Below are 13,445 nucleotides of genomic sequence, written 5' to 3' on the forward strand. Positions count from 1 at the left end.
GGAAATTATACAAGAAGTAAAGTGACATGGAATATTAACTTTTTAAAGAGCAAACAAAGCGCCCTCTTGAAAACCATTATTATAAAGTGAAGTTGTGTGGCTTTAAGTTAAGTACAATGATTTGCATAAATTATATCACGACAAGTTTTAAAACTAATATTGTCAAACATGATATTTGCTCGACAGTAATGCTTAAATAAATGTTGACAGATTTTGAAGATTCTACATTTAAAGCCGATTGAAACTACTGGATATCCTTTGTAGAAAACTTTCTGTGGATGCAAACAGATAAAGCTATGTAGAACTTTTTTTTCTAAATGATTACTGCTCGCGCGTGTAAGTGAATATGTGCCAACATATTCGTCGTAAAATGGACTGATCTAGCAGCATTAGCATCTAAATATGGCAGGTATGGTTTTATTAACTTTTTTTCTTAAAAAAAATATACAGTCAAACATACTATTTTGTCGTGATTAAGTCAGACTATTTAAGTAATTAAAATCTTCCTAAGTGATGCCATTGCAGCAGTATTGCTTTATGTTCCTTATTAATATGGAGTTGAATGTTTCTACGAAAATTGTCAATTAATAAAAGATTCATTTCTTGTGTTTTGTACAGCTGCGAAATATTAAAATTATATTCTGGGAGGTAACTTTTCCTTTTAGTTTATTAAAGTACTAAATAGAGAAAAGTAATTCCCCAAAAAATCCCAACACGTCAAAATTGAAAATGTTGTAGGCTCGGTTTGATTGAGCCTGTTCATGGACGGTAATGGAAAGTAAAAGTTACCGTTCATGCTCCTTTGCACCGAAATGGTAAAATTTGAATTTAGAAACATCGGCAGATGTGTTTATATGGCGGTCATCATTTAAACTTCAATGGTTGTGGTAAGATGAGGCTTCCGTCAAAGTCCCCTAGCACCGGCTTAAACAGTATTCAACATTTAACATGAACTGGTAAAAATTAGAATTTTGAAACATCTGCAGACGTGTTCATAAAGCGGTTATCAAGGAACCTCCATTGTGACACGTAAATTTAAAATATTTGTTTCTTATTAAAGTGAGACATTTACAACAATAAACTTTCTACATATAAATTTATACATTTAGCTCAATAGACTGAAATACAATTATAAATAGCATTTGAGTCGAATTCTATTTGTGATATTTTTTACTATAAATTAAGTTTATTGTTCGTTTTTATATTGAAATATGATTGATTGATTCTCATCGCCTCCCACACTTAATTCATCCTGTCTGCTCTAATATATTACAAGGCATTTTGTAAATCAGAAATAAGATTATTGTTTGTTTTTCCTGACTGTATGCATCTTAAGATATTAAAATGTCATTATTTTGAACCGAATTCTTATCATAATTATGTTTACAAATCTTTAGTACCTAGTGCAAAAATTTGTTTTTCTTTTGGGCGTTCTAAAAGAAATTCAAATTCTGACTCTTTGTTATAAATGCAAGCCAAAATTCTGAATGAAAATAGCGTATATACCTACTTATTTATCATGAATACCTTACTGTATAAAACATTGGAACCATTATTTAAATTAGCAAAATAAGCTATGATATAATAATAAAATGGTTGGTTACAATAAATGCATGTCACATTATTGAGAAACATAAGCAAATTCAAAATGTATGTTAATGCATAATGATATAACAGAAAAATGTTATGAGTCTAAAGAAAGCGTATCAAGTTCGAGAAATTAAAATAAACATTAAATATATAGATAATTGCATTCTGGAAACGTTATATGCAAGGGATGCTGTAAAGTATGCTAAGAAGAAAAACGAAAATTCATTCAGTTCTGTTTTGATGATACGCTTTATTCTGACTAAAATATAGAAAAAAAACGGAATGCCTCAGTCACGCCCAAAACGACAAAAAATAGAAATAATACAGGCTCGTTTGGATTGAGCCTGTTCATGGACGGTAATGGAAAGTGCAAGTGACCGTCCACGCCCCCTTGCACCGGCATAAGCAGAATTCAATATTTAAACACGAAAATGTTGAAATTTTAATTTAGAAACATCCGCATATATGGCGGTTATCATGTAACCTTCAATGGGACACTTTAATTTAATAGTCTAATATTATTTAATTTTATCTAATGTAATATTGTGAATTTAACAATAAATTAGCAAAATACAAAAAAAAATCAATAACAAAAACGATAAAACAATGTATATCCTCTCCAAACTTACACACATTGTTTCCAAAACAATCGATATATGTACGTACGTTTCTAACGTATTCTACCAAAAACAAGGACTACAAGCAGATTAAAAAATATCTCAGCAGTGTTTTATTTTGATCCTCAAATAATATTTTTTTTGGGGGTACATGTAATTTAGTTTTCTTATCATGAAGTAGGTATGCTTACCTTACATAAATTCGTCTCATTGAATTACTCATTAAAGTTTGGTAAACCGAAAACATAGGGCCGTTGAGAAGCCAAAAATGTATGGTTGACTAAAGTCATTGATCTTTAACTTTATAAAACTATGTTTAAACAACACACTTTATTATGGTCATATATAAATAAACAACGCCCTGTTCCTAATTCATTTTCAAGGTTTTGGACTATACTACTCGAATTCAGCATATCAATTATTGTTCTTATGCAAGAGTTTGCCCTTATTATAATATTTGATGAATTTTATTTCTGGATGTCTTATTTCCTATGATAAAAATATGTTAACACTACAAAGCTATCCACTTCATCAAATTGCACTCTCAGTTATAGGAAGACATTGTTTAAGATATAATATATAAATATATCTGTATGTATGATAGGGAACACCAAATCTGAACTATCGATAAAAATGGCTAAATGTTTAATTTGGTAGAAGCTTGCTTGCTTAGCTTTCTAGAATAGAAATATCTTCATATAATAAACTAAATGTATGTTTATTGTTTTTGTTTTCACAAAACATGTTCATTTTAACATTACAACTCTCTCTATGCGCGTCAACAATTGCGTTACGTCTTAAACAAGTATAATAGAGCATTGTTAAATACATCATAAAATGAAGCTATCAATCAATTTTGAGTACCCTGATAGAATATAAACAAGATTTGTCTTTCAATTGTCATTGATTTTCAAGTGTTTATTATAACTATACATACGTAATGCTGAACGAACAAGTATATTAATAGCACACCATTGTATTTACTGACGCCTGTATTTATACAAATTTTAACATTATTGAGAATGTCACAGAACTAAGGTCAACAGAATTCTTAAGATCACTAATTGTTGTATAATGAAGTACTATAACGGTTTTTTTATTTTGTCCTTTATAAAAGGATGACGTATAAAACAGCTTTGTGGTTATATAATAAATTCTAATTGAAATAGAAAAGATCAAAACGCAAATTCAGTGAAAAGTTATTGATCATCAACCACACGTGAAGAACAACGTGTTTAATTAATGTGTTTGATTGAAGTTTTATTTAAACATCACACAATGATATAATGCTTGATTTAATGCTTTATTGCAAATGTATGATTTCCTTTTAAGTCATGAATTTGTATATGTCCGCTATACATACTAAATTACTGAATGTTCGATATAACGTACTATTTTCTACACTTCGTACAATAAACAAATTTTAAATATTAAAGCATTTCAATATGATCAAATTAATGTAGAATGCGACTTGGTAATTTATTCTCTTTTTACTTATTTATTGCTCAGATACTGATCTTTTTCTCTTTATATTAAAGTAATGGTTGAAATTCAGGTTTTTAAGTGACTATTCTGGAATCTTTACCTGATAAAAAGTAACACTTTCAACATTATTCAGTTGATTTTGCCCTAAAGAGCAATGACCAATGATAACATTATTGTGAAAAGATTCCCCAAAGTAGAAATTGTAACAATATTTGTATCATGTACACAGCAGCTCTTCATCAATGGAGGGAATAAAGGAGTCTATCTATCTAACTTTTTATATCATAACATTAACAAATTTTGTTTAAATTGTTTGTTGAGTAATAATTTATCTATCTAATTAAACACATCAAGCGTTCTTATTGATAGTGACATTGATTCATCGTATAAATACCTTGTACGGTCATACTCAATCATTTAAATGTGCAAATATATTTTGTAAAAACATAAAAATTAATGGCGTCATTCTATGCACATTAAGTGAACATGGTTATGAACAACATTGCTGCAAAAGCAACTACACCAACAATAACGTTTTTGTAATAAATATGGTTTCATTATAGTGCTTCCAACACTTAACATGATTTATAACTATGGTTTCCATATTTATACTGTTACTTTTTTGTTGCAAAACACAGCAAATTGTGGATTAATATTGTATTTGAAGAGCATGGCGTAATATATCAGTTGTGCATTGATACACCAGGGACAATTAAAAAATTACCCTTTTAAAAGGAAGTATCGACATGGACTTTAAATATGGAAATGTAAATATAAAGAACATTGATTTTACAGAGAAGTTGTTAGATTTTATTATAAAACATTGATTTGTATAATGATGTTTGCTTAAAACTTCACACAAAACATATCGCACCATTAACATAGACCGTCGCCCATGCACAACATCAATATATTAACTTGAAATGCATTTAAAATAGTTTAATGGAGCAGCATCCTTATTCATTTTGAAGCAATAAATTGAAGCTGGATTAAATTAGTAAATAAAATATGAATTACAGAGTAAAAAGCACACAATAATGATTACAGGTACATATTTTTTCAGTTTTTATTACCTATTTAATATTTATCAATGTATTTTTATAACATAACAGTAGCAATTAAATAAAATAGAATTGAATGACAGTCATAAATAAATCCTAAACTTACCGGTATATTGATAACTTTGAAAGGCATTAAAACTTTTTAAATCAAAATCAACTAATATTTTTATAGAAAATGTTACGAGTATTATATGCTGTAGAACAACAAACCAACAACAAGCAAATATAACATATTTTAGAAGAAAATCAAACAAACAGAAAATACGAAAACTATTTAGTACTAGTCAAACGTACATACATGATATGAGCCGTGTCACGACAAAACCAACATGGTACGTTTGCGACCAGCATGGATCCAGACCAGCCAGCGCATCCGCACAGTCTGATCAGGATTCATGATGATTGCTATCAGTTTCTCTACTTGTAATAGTGTTTGTAAGCGAACAGCATGGATCCTGATCAGACTGCGCGAATGCTGGTCGCAAACGCACTATGTTGATTTTTGACATGGCTCTGCTCATATATTATTTATTTTGCATATCAGAAGAAGACACCTTACTAGATTGTGATGACGACGAAGAACAGACGCCAGATATCAACACGACAAATGATGTTTGTCAAAGAATATATTTGAAAGCTTGTATTCTGTTCAAAGTTACACCATCAACATTCTTGTATAGACACTTGACTACAGTAAAGGTACCACTACAAAACCATGCTATCGGTGATATCGGTGCCAAAGCAATGGCTACAGCACTTGTGGTAAGAACAACACTACCCTTTTCTGTACATTGATATCAGATTGCATTAAATAAAAGCTGTTTAACAAGGTAAGTTGTTTGTTTAATAAGGTGGTCTTAAGTTGCGTTTCAGTTTATTTCAGTTTAGATACTTATTTCATAGAATGAAAGTGTACGTTTTATACACTTTTTCACGCAATTTTGTAAAGAGAAAAGGGAGAGATAAAGAAAAGTATATTTTAATACAATGATAATAACACTAATAACAAAAATTTAATAATAATAATGCTGACAATAATAATAGTAATAAAATGAAAAAACTATAAACGTCGACATATAAATTTTCAGGTGAACAAAGTGGTTCAAGTTGTAGACCTTTCCTCAATTGGGATTTCGATTGACGGCCTTGAATATATTCTAGAAATGCTGGAAGAGAATGTTTCAATAACGGACATTGTAAGTCTGAACCAGTTTATAATAATTCTGACCACTTATTTCTTTGAACTATAAAACAGAGATAACAACTTGATTAAAGTACTCAATGTTTCAGAAAGCTACAGTAACAAAATGCTGCTAAAATAAGACTTATTAGAATTACTTTATATAATTTACAGGTTATTCTCATTTTGAATTCTTTTTTTTTCAAATTAACAATTAATAGTTTGAATTTAATTTGTTTTTCAGAATCTATCCAACAATTTCTTTAATTCCAAAGGAGCGAAACTGATATCCAGCGTGTTCATTAATAATCAAACAATTAAAAAGTTAAATATCTCAGGTATTATGCTTTTACTTCATTATTTCGTCAGATATAAGTACAACATATTTTGCAAAAGATATGCCAAACAAATTTATTTACAAATATCTATATGCAAGTAAACTGTACTGATAAGGAGTTAAGAGCTGGCATTATTGCGTTTTTACTTTGAGCAGAAAACTAATTCTGATAATTTCATTGTAAGTTATTCATCTGCTTTAGAAAGAACATGTTCAATCAAAATATTGTGAAATATGTGATAAAATTTCAGACGAAACGAAAATTATTGTTGTCTTTGTTAAAACATAATTTACGTAATTTAATCAAATGGAGATGCTTTTTCTTCTTTTCAGGCAATGGGTTTAAGGACGAAGATTCTCGTTTTCTAGCTGAAATAATCGAAGTAATAATACATATATAAATTTTAACAATTCTTTTCTCAAATTATGTTGACAATTATTTTCCCGTACATAAGATAAATTTTTACAGCAGAACTAATGACAAAATACCTATTATTAATTCATCTATTATTATCGAAGAAGGGTATTATGACGCACAATAAAATACAAAACTACTTTTTCAATGTCCTTCTTTACAGTTTCCGTCATACCAGTAATGTCTCAATTTAATATTTATTTGCGAAACCCAACGAAATGATATAGAACCTATTAAAGATAATTTGACATCAGCATATTGTTGAAGAATTTTTGAAGGTGACCAGTTGTACAACATTCTTTTACAAAATGGGACTATTTTGTGTTAAAGTATTCATTGTTTTGAAAGGTTTTGATCAAGTTTGCGATGGTAAATATCATTTAACAGCCGAATGACTTTTCTCTTAAATGATTCATAAAAAATGCAAAGAAGGAAACGTGAAATGTCAAAAAAAAAATTGATAAACACACGCATTTGGATGAGTTTATGCAATCATATTAATATTATACATACATATATGTTACAGTTTGCTTGTTTATAAACTGCCGTTCCATTATATTTGAGCAAAACCATTTATTTTATACTGTTGCCATGATTGCCTGTTATTATAGAATTTCAACCAAAAACAAATACAATAAACAACTAATAAACATATTTTGCCAACTATTTTCAGGAAAACAACACAATACAAGAGCTTATCATCAGTCGAAATTCATTTGGAGAATCGGCCGGAGAAAACTTTGGGAAAGCTCTTGGTAAGTAATTTGACCAACAAACATTTACAGATTTGAATTCGAAATTAAAACCTTCAGTTATAAGTATATAACTAAGATAAATTTCTGTATAACCAAACATATATGTGCAGGTTTCGCTCAATATCACCAAAACCTAACGCTACAACCATACGTATATTACTAATCATTTTGGTACATATTCTTTGTGGTATAAACAATTTATTAATTTGCCCAAGATAGTTCCATTTCACTATAAATATGTATTGATGCATTGATGCGAACATGACAACAGACAATCATGAATTCTGAAATATCTGTTATCTTAGAGAATTTGTCAATAAGAATGTGTCTTTCTGACATTAATATCGAGCCATTATCTATTCTAACCAAACATTACTTCTGATTCCAATATGATGTTTAAACTTTTGCTGATTTGTGACAACGATTTGCCAATGTCTTTGATTAATGTTCATGTCACCGTCTATTTTCCCTTCAGAGCACAATAGGACTTTGATACATTTCGATATCAGCTGGAACCATCTCCGACAGCAGGGGGCAATCGAACTTTGTCATGGTTTGCAGGTATAGAAATAAAAACTATTTAATCAATGCTATCTCCCACTTGCCTTTTTTTTAATATTTTCATTATCTCAATGCACTATTTGCTTTTGTAAAAGGTATTTACAAATGAACAGTTGGTGTCAATATGAATTTACAACTTAGTGCTTCAAATTGTCGGGAAATGTTTGCCGTTAGTTATTATCTCGACGGATCAAAGCATGGGCTTCAAGTGTTTGACGTCACAGATTTTTATTTCCTCGAGATAAACTACTTCGTTACTCCAAAGAGAGTGCCCAGCAAATATTACCCGAACTATATAAGTAAAAATGAGTTTGCAATAAAGGACATATCCATATCTAAAAATTATCAATTAAATGGTTCAGTAACAATAAGGTAAATAAATAACATTAGATTAATTATAACAAAACATATTGCTTGCTGTCTTCTTTTTAATGATAACAAAGTTGAACACAAATTAATATTTCCTTACAATTTCTTTAATTGGTCAATTGGTAAAGGTTTATGATATGACAAGATGGTTTGCCAAGAAGCATGCCAGAAAGTTAACAATTCATGTTAAGGACTTGTCACACAATACATATACAGTAGTTTAAACCTATATACCTGAACTGAACTTGTACATATATATTTTTAAAGTTCTTTAAGTGTGTATGGACCAATGGTCTTATATCCCATCTTTGTTTTTTAGAATAACAATACACTTGAGGTGTTAAGATTGAGCTGGAACGGTTTCGGATTAGAAGGATGTCACGAGATGGGAAAAACATTAAAAGTCAACAGAACACTTACAGAACTCGACCTGTCGTCAAACAGAGTAAATTTTGATGCATTTAAACTGCTATTACGTGGTCTGGTAAAAAACAAGATTCTGAAAACTCTAAAGGTTTGCCTTTATACGTATTAAAATATAACAATGTATTTATTTGATTATTTTTTATTTGGGCATCCGTATTAGTGTCACGTACAGTTCAGAACTGTTCACTATTTAGAGAACATGATGTAAAATCGGCCGGATAGCTAAGTCGGGAGAGCCGCGGAACGGTATTCCGAGGGTCCCTGGCTCGAGTCCCGATCAGACTGCACATTTTTTCACCTTTTGACCTAAGCATGATTAAATAAGTATTTCCTTTGACTATTATACTTAAATTATAATATTGTATAACAATGATTGCACATTGGAGTTTTAAAGACAAGCACTAAATTAGAGTCCAACCTACGTCAACGATATTACTATTTGCAACGAGTAGATTCTAGATATAATAAATAAAGTACACAAAACTACATGATAAAGATTTTCTTATTTACACGTTCAAATTTCCTTACTGACAAATTCAAATTAATGAGGAAAACCAATTTTCTTTAACAGATAGGATTCAATCCTATAACAACGGACGGTGCAATGTCCATATTGCGAGCAGTATTAGATGATAGATGTAAGAGTCTGACCACTCTTGACATGTCGGTGAGATATATTCTATATCCATATTCTATATTGTTCAGCTATTGTGAATGCTTGCATTTTGTAGGTAGTTGCGCTTTTGAATGTTGTTTTTACGTATGAATTATTTTTTTACAATAGTATCTCTGATTGTTTTTTTTTTTTTTTTTTTTTTTTTTTTTTCAAAATAAAATTATAAACATTATATGAGTTTTTGGCACCATTATACTCGTAAAAGCAGCATTTTCATGAAAATTATAAAATGTATTTTAAAGGAAAATATTGTGAAGTGAACTAAGAAAGTAATTTTAATTACCAGAAACTGGCCAAAATATGCGAAAATAGCCCTTATTGCGTTGGTCACACAGCAATAATATGTTGATAAATACCGCAAAATCAGTATATTTAATCATATAATACATTTTAAATCATTAACAACATGTAAATAAGTACTTAAATCTACGGAAGCCCATAGGGGTCATTTTGTCTTAGTAGATCTACTTTTTTTAAATTCGTAGTAAATTTTTTTAAGTTTGATTTACTTAAAATAATTTGGCTTATTTGGAGGCATGCAGCTTTAAAGGGAAATTGTTATAAAATTTTGCTCTATTAAAAACAATCTGAACCAGACAATAAAACATATACTTGTATTAAATCTACAGGACGTGTCAGTTGACAACGACTTTGTTACACTTTTAAAAAAAGTTCAACACATTCGACCACTGTATGTAACGCATGGTAACCTGTTACGTCACGATGATCTGAGGAAGGGAGACAATCCAGTGGTTTTGGATACAGATGATCCAGTTACTATATTGTTTGAATGTGTGAAGACAAAGAACCTAAGATTGATTGATCTGATGAAGAACTTGGATAAAGACAACAGTGACACGTTATCACGGGAGGAATTAAACAGAGGATTGTCGGTATGAGAAATTTTGTTATTTATGGTCAAATGAAAACGAAAAGGTCCGCTAACACAGTTCGAGTATGCACTTTTGGCGGAAAATGTAATGCAAGTACGTTGGATGCCCCGTAGCACCGACTGAAACAGAAGTTACCATTTAAACATAAATTCGGCTGAACCTATAATTGAAAAAAAACCAAAACCCAAACGTTGCTGTGTTTAAGCATCACCTATAAAAAGTATAGGAATTTGATGACATTAAAAGAATACTAAATATATTTGAAAATTGATTTTTTAAAATCTATGAAACGTATACAACGACAAGGATTTTCATATTCATTTTCAATCAAAAGCGTCTTTTTTCAATTACAGCTCAGAATAAACTCCGTTTCTTTTTTTCAGGCGAATGCATTAGAGTATGTTCAATTGAAACTCCTCTTAATCGTTTATACTATTGAAAGCTATTAGAACGGAATGACCTGTTTTACTGTACAGATCATGGCCATTTATTATTGTGATGTGTTTTCAGGAAATTGACGTTCCACTGAGCAGACGATCTCTTGACATACTGATGGAAAAGCTAGATATAAACAAAGACGGACAAGTGGATTTCATGTATAATTTCTTTGTCTCATTGAGTTATAAAAATAAGGTCATACTATCTGATCGATTAAGCAACAAAAGAATTTATAAAAAGCTCGTATTTATTCTTTGATTAAACAGTTAATATGATTTTGTCATATTGTATTTGGCTATTATTGAGAACATTGTGTAATGAACTAAAACACATCAAACGTATTTATTGATAACTCTTTATTATTACAAACGTACATTAGACCTATATCAAAAACACGTTAACTTTCAAGGGACCAAAAAGGCTATTAACATTATAAGTATTATAAAATCAAATTTTTCTAATTATTTACCAAATTACTAATGATTTCAGGGAACTGATGACAAAATACAAGGAGCACGTGAGGCGTGTGACCAAACTTCAGCGGGAAGCAGACGTTGACCTCAAACATTATAAACATTTTGATAAACTGGAACAGCTTAGAGAAATGGTCCGATTACGTCTTAGTCTAACACCAAATACAGGCCATTGAATAATAAAATATTAATATTAATGCAAGAAAATCAAAATTTCCCCAAATCTGCGCCTTCCTAACTCGAGTTTCCAAAGAAAAATTGACCACTAAATAGTTACATGTATAACTTTAAAATTTTTTCATTGTTTTAAAGGCATCGGTCCAAATGAATTCTGTTGTAAAAAGGAAACTGCATTGTTTTCAAAAATATTTCGTTGTTAAAGAATGTTTGACACTAAATAGTAAAATATGTTAAGTAAAAATAATTTGTTTATTTTAAAAGCATCATATTAAGGTTACAATAACACTGGCCACCGTTCAGATACAAAGGCTGATAAATTTAGTGCATTCAAACATAGAAAAATATTGAAAAATGATAACTTAAAAATGATTACAGTATTTATTTATAAAGTGCGCTTTCCCTGTAAGCCTGCTTCTATTGTTATATTTCTAAACTTTTGTATATATCTCTGTGTATAGTTTTTTGCATTAAATGCTTTATTCAATATATTGTGTGAAATAAATGTGTCCTCAACTGTTTTATTGTCCTTTTAAATGAGTTTGCATTGGCCACCACCTTGCATTTCCGGGGTACTTCGCGCATGGCTATTGCCACTAAACCTTATTTTCCCATCGAGTAACGGTCAGTGCATACAAGTAAGTAAGTAAGTAGGAAATAAGAATTATGCTTAAACTACTATGAGTTTTAGATCTGTTAACTTTGTTATAGATCTCAAGATGAAGAAAGCAGTCTTAAACTCTTAAATAGTTAACAAGACACAAAGAACTGTACATTTCGAGAAAAATTCCCGTTACCATAGCAACCCAAAGTTTGATGTTACGAAATTCAAAGAAGTAATGTACTGCCGTCTTTTTTTGTAAATCTCATTATCTTAACTCATTTGTTTAAGTAAATGACATACCCGTTTCTAAAACTCTTTTTGTAAGTGCAACAACCACAGGCTTGACGTAGGGACATATAGCAGGACCATGATAGTGCTGTTACCGCTATAATAACATGTCGGGTTTCTAAATGGTCAGCATGAAAATACCAAAGTCATTGCTTAAATGATAGTTTCATCACATCTGGTCCAGTGTTTGTGATTATATGTTATATGAAACAATGGACAAGCAAGCTAGATGCCAACGTTTCCTTCATAAATATTAAAGGCAATGAATAAAGGTTCCATTTGGAAAATAGAAAAAACTTAACTATTTTTTAGCTTGGTGTCTTTGACATCAGTAAATCGTTGAAGTCTTTAAATCATATAGTTAAGAAATCAGTCAGTCTACAAAGGCTCTATATAGGAAAATCTGTTTTTAACTAGAATTATCACTGAATGCGATTCATACCCCCACCAATGTCCTTGACAGAAGACGACTTAGAAAGGTGGTTAAGGGAATAACTTTAGTGGCACAAATACATAAAAAGAAATTATCTTCAGTGAAAAAAGACTAATTGTACAGGTAATAGTATAAATATATATTATCAAATAATGTTCGGAACAGCTACAAATAACCTTTCATGTACTAAACATTTTATTTATAAGTCAATTTTTGACCTTCTTTTAAGTTTCAAGCAAATACCTGTGCTAGTTTCATAAATATTCAAGTACATGTTAAAATTTTAGAACATTTTCTAAGTCATTTTTTTACCTTAAAGTGTGACCTTCAACTTTAGCAGGCACAAAGGTGACATAGATTCTGCACATAACCTTGTTGAGGTGACATTTGAGTAAAGTTTGAAGAAAATTCTTTCATTAGTATAGGAATTATAGAGAGGACACGACATATTGTCTAATATTTGATTGTATGTAAATTTGAAGACTTAAAAAGGGGCATAACTTTGAGCCAAGTTTGAAGAAAATCCTTCAAATAGTGTAGGACCTACATAGCGGACACGACATACTGTGTAATATTTGATTGTGTTTGATATTTGACCTTCAATTGTGACCTTGACCTTGAGCTGACACATGGGCAACATGGGTTCTGCACATCCCCTTGTTTAGGT

The 13,445-nt window shown here is 30.3% G+C and overlaps 1 protein-coding gene across 1 annotated transcript; it reads left to right on the forward strand.

Annotated features, from left to right (window-relative positions):
* Window positions 1–4,588: 4,588 nt before the first annotated feature.
* Window positions 4,589–11,955, forward strand: LOC132724757 (leucine-rich repeat-containing protein 74B-like). The gene is made up of 12 exons (XM_060709714.1): window positions 4,589–4,739; window positions 5,298–5,515; window positions 5,842–5,949; window positions 6,178–6,271; window positions 6,604–6,653; window positions 7,359–7,440; window positions 7,916–8,001; window positions 8,690–8,884; window positions 9,368–9,463; window positions 10,102–10,365; window positions 10,876–10,961; window positions 11,293–11,955. The coding sequence occupies exons 1-12, from the start codon at window positions 4,730–4,732 to the stop codon at window positions 11,450–11,452; spliced, it is 1,449 nt and encodes a 482-aa protein (XP_060565697.1). The 5' UTR covers window positions 4,589–4,729; the 3' UTR covers window positions 11,453–11,955.
* Window positions 11,956–13,445: the final 1,490 nt, after the last annotated feature.

Source organism: Ruditapes philippinarum, unplaced genomic scaffold (assembly GCF_026571515.1).
Source record: "Ruditapes philippinarum isolate M1 unplaced genomic scaffold, ASM2657151v2 ctg1068_1_1_1_1, whole genome shotgun sequence".
NCBI lineage: Eukaryota > Metazoa > Mollusca > Bivalvia > Venerida > Veneridae > Ruditapes > Ruditapes philippinarum.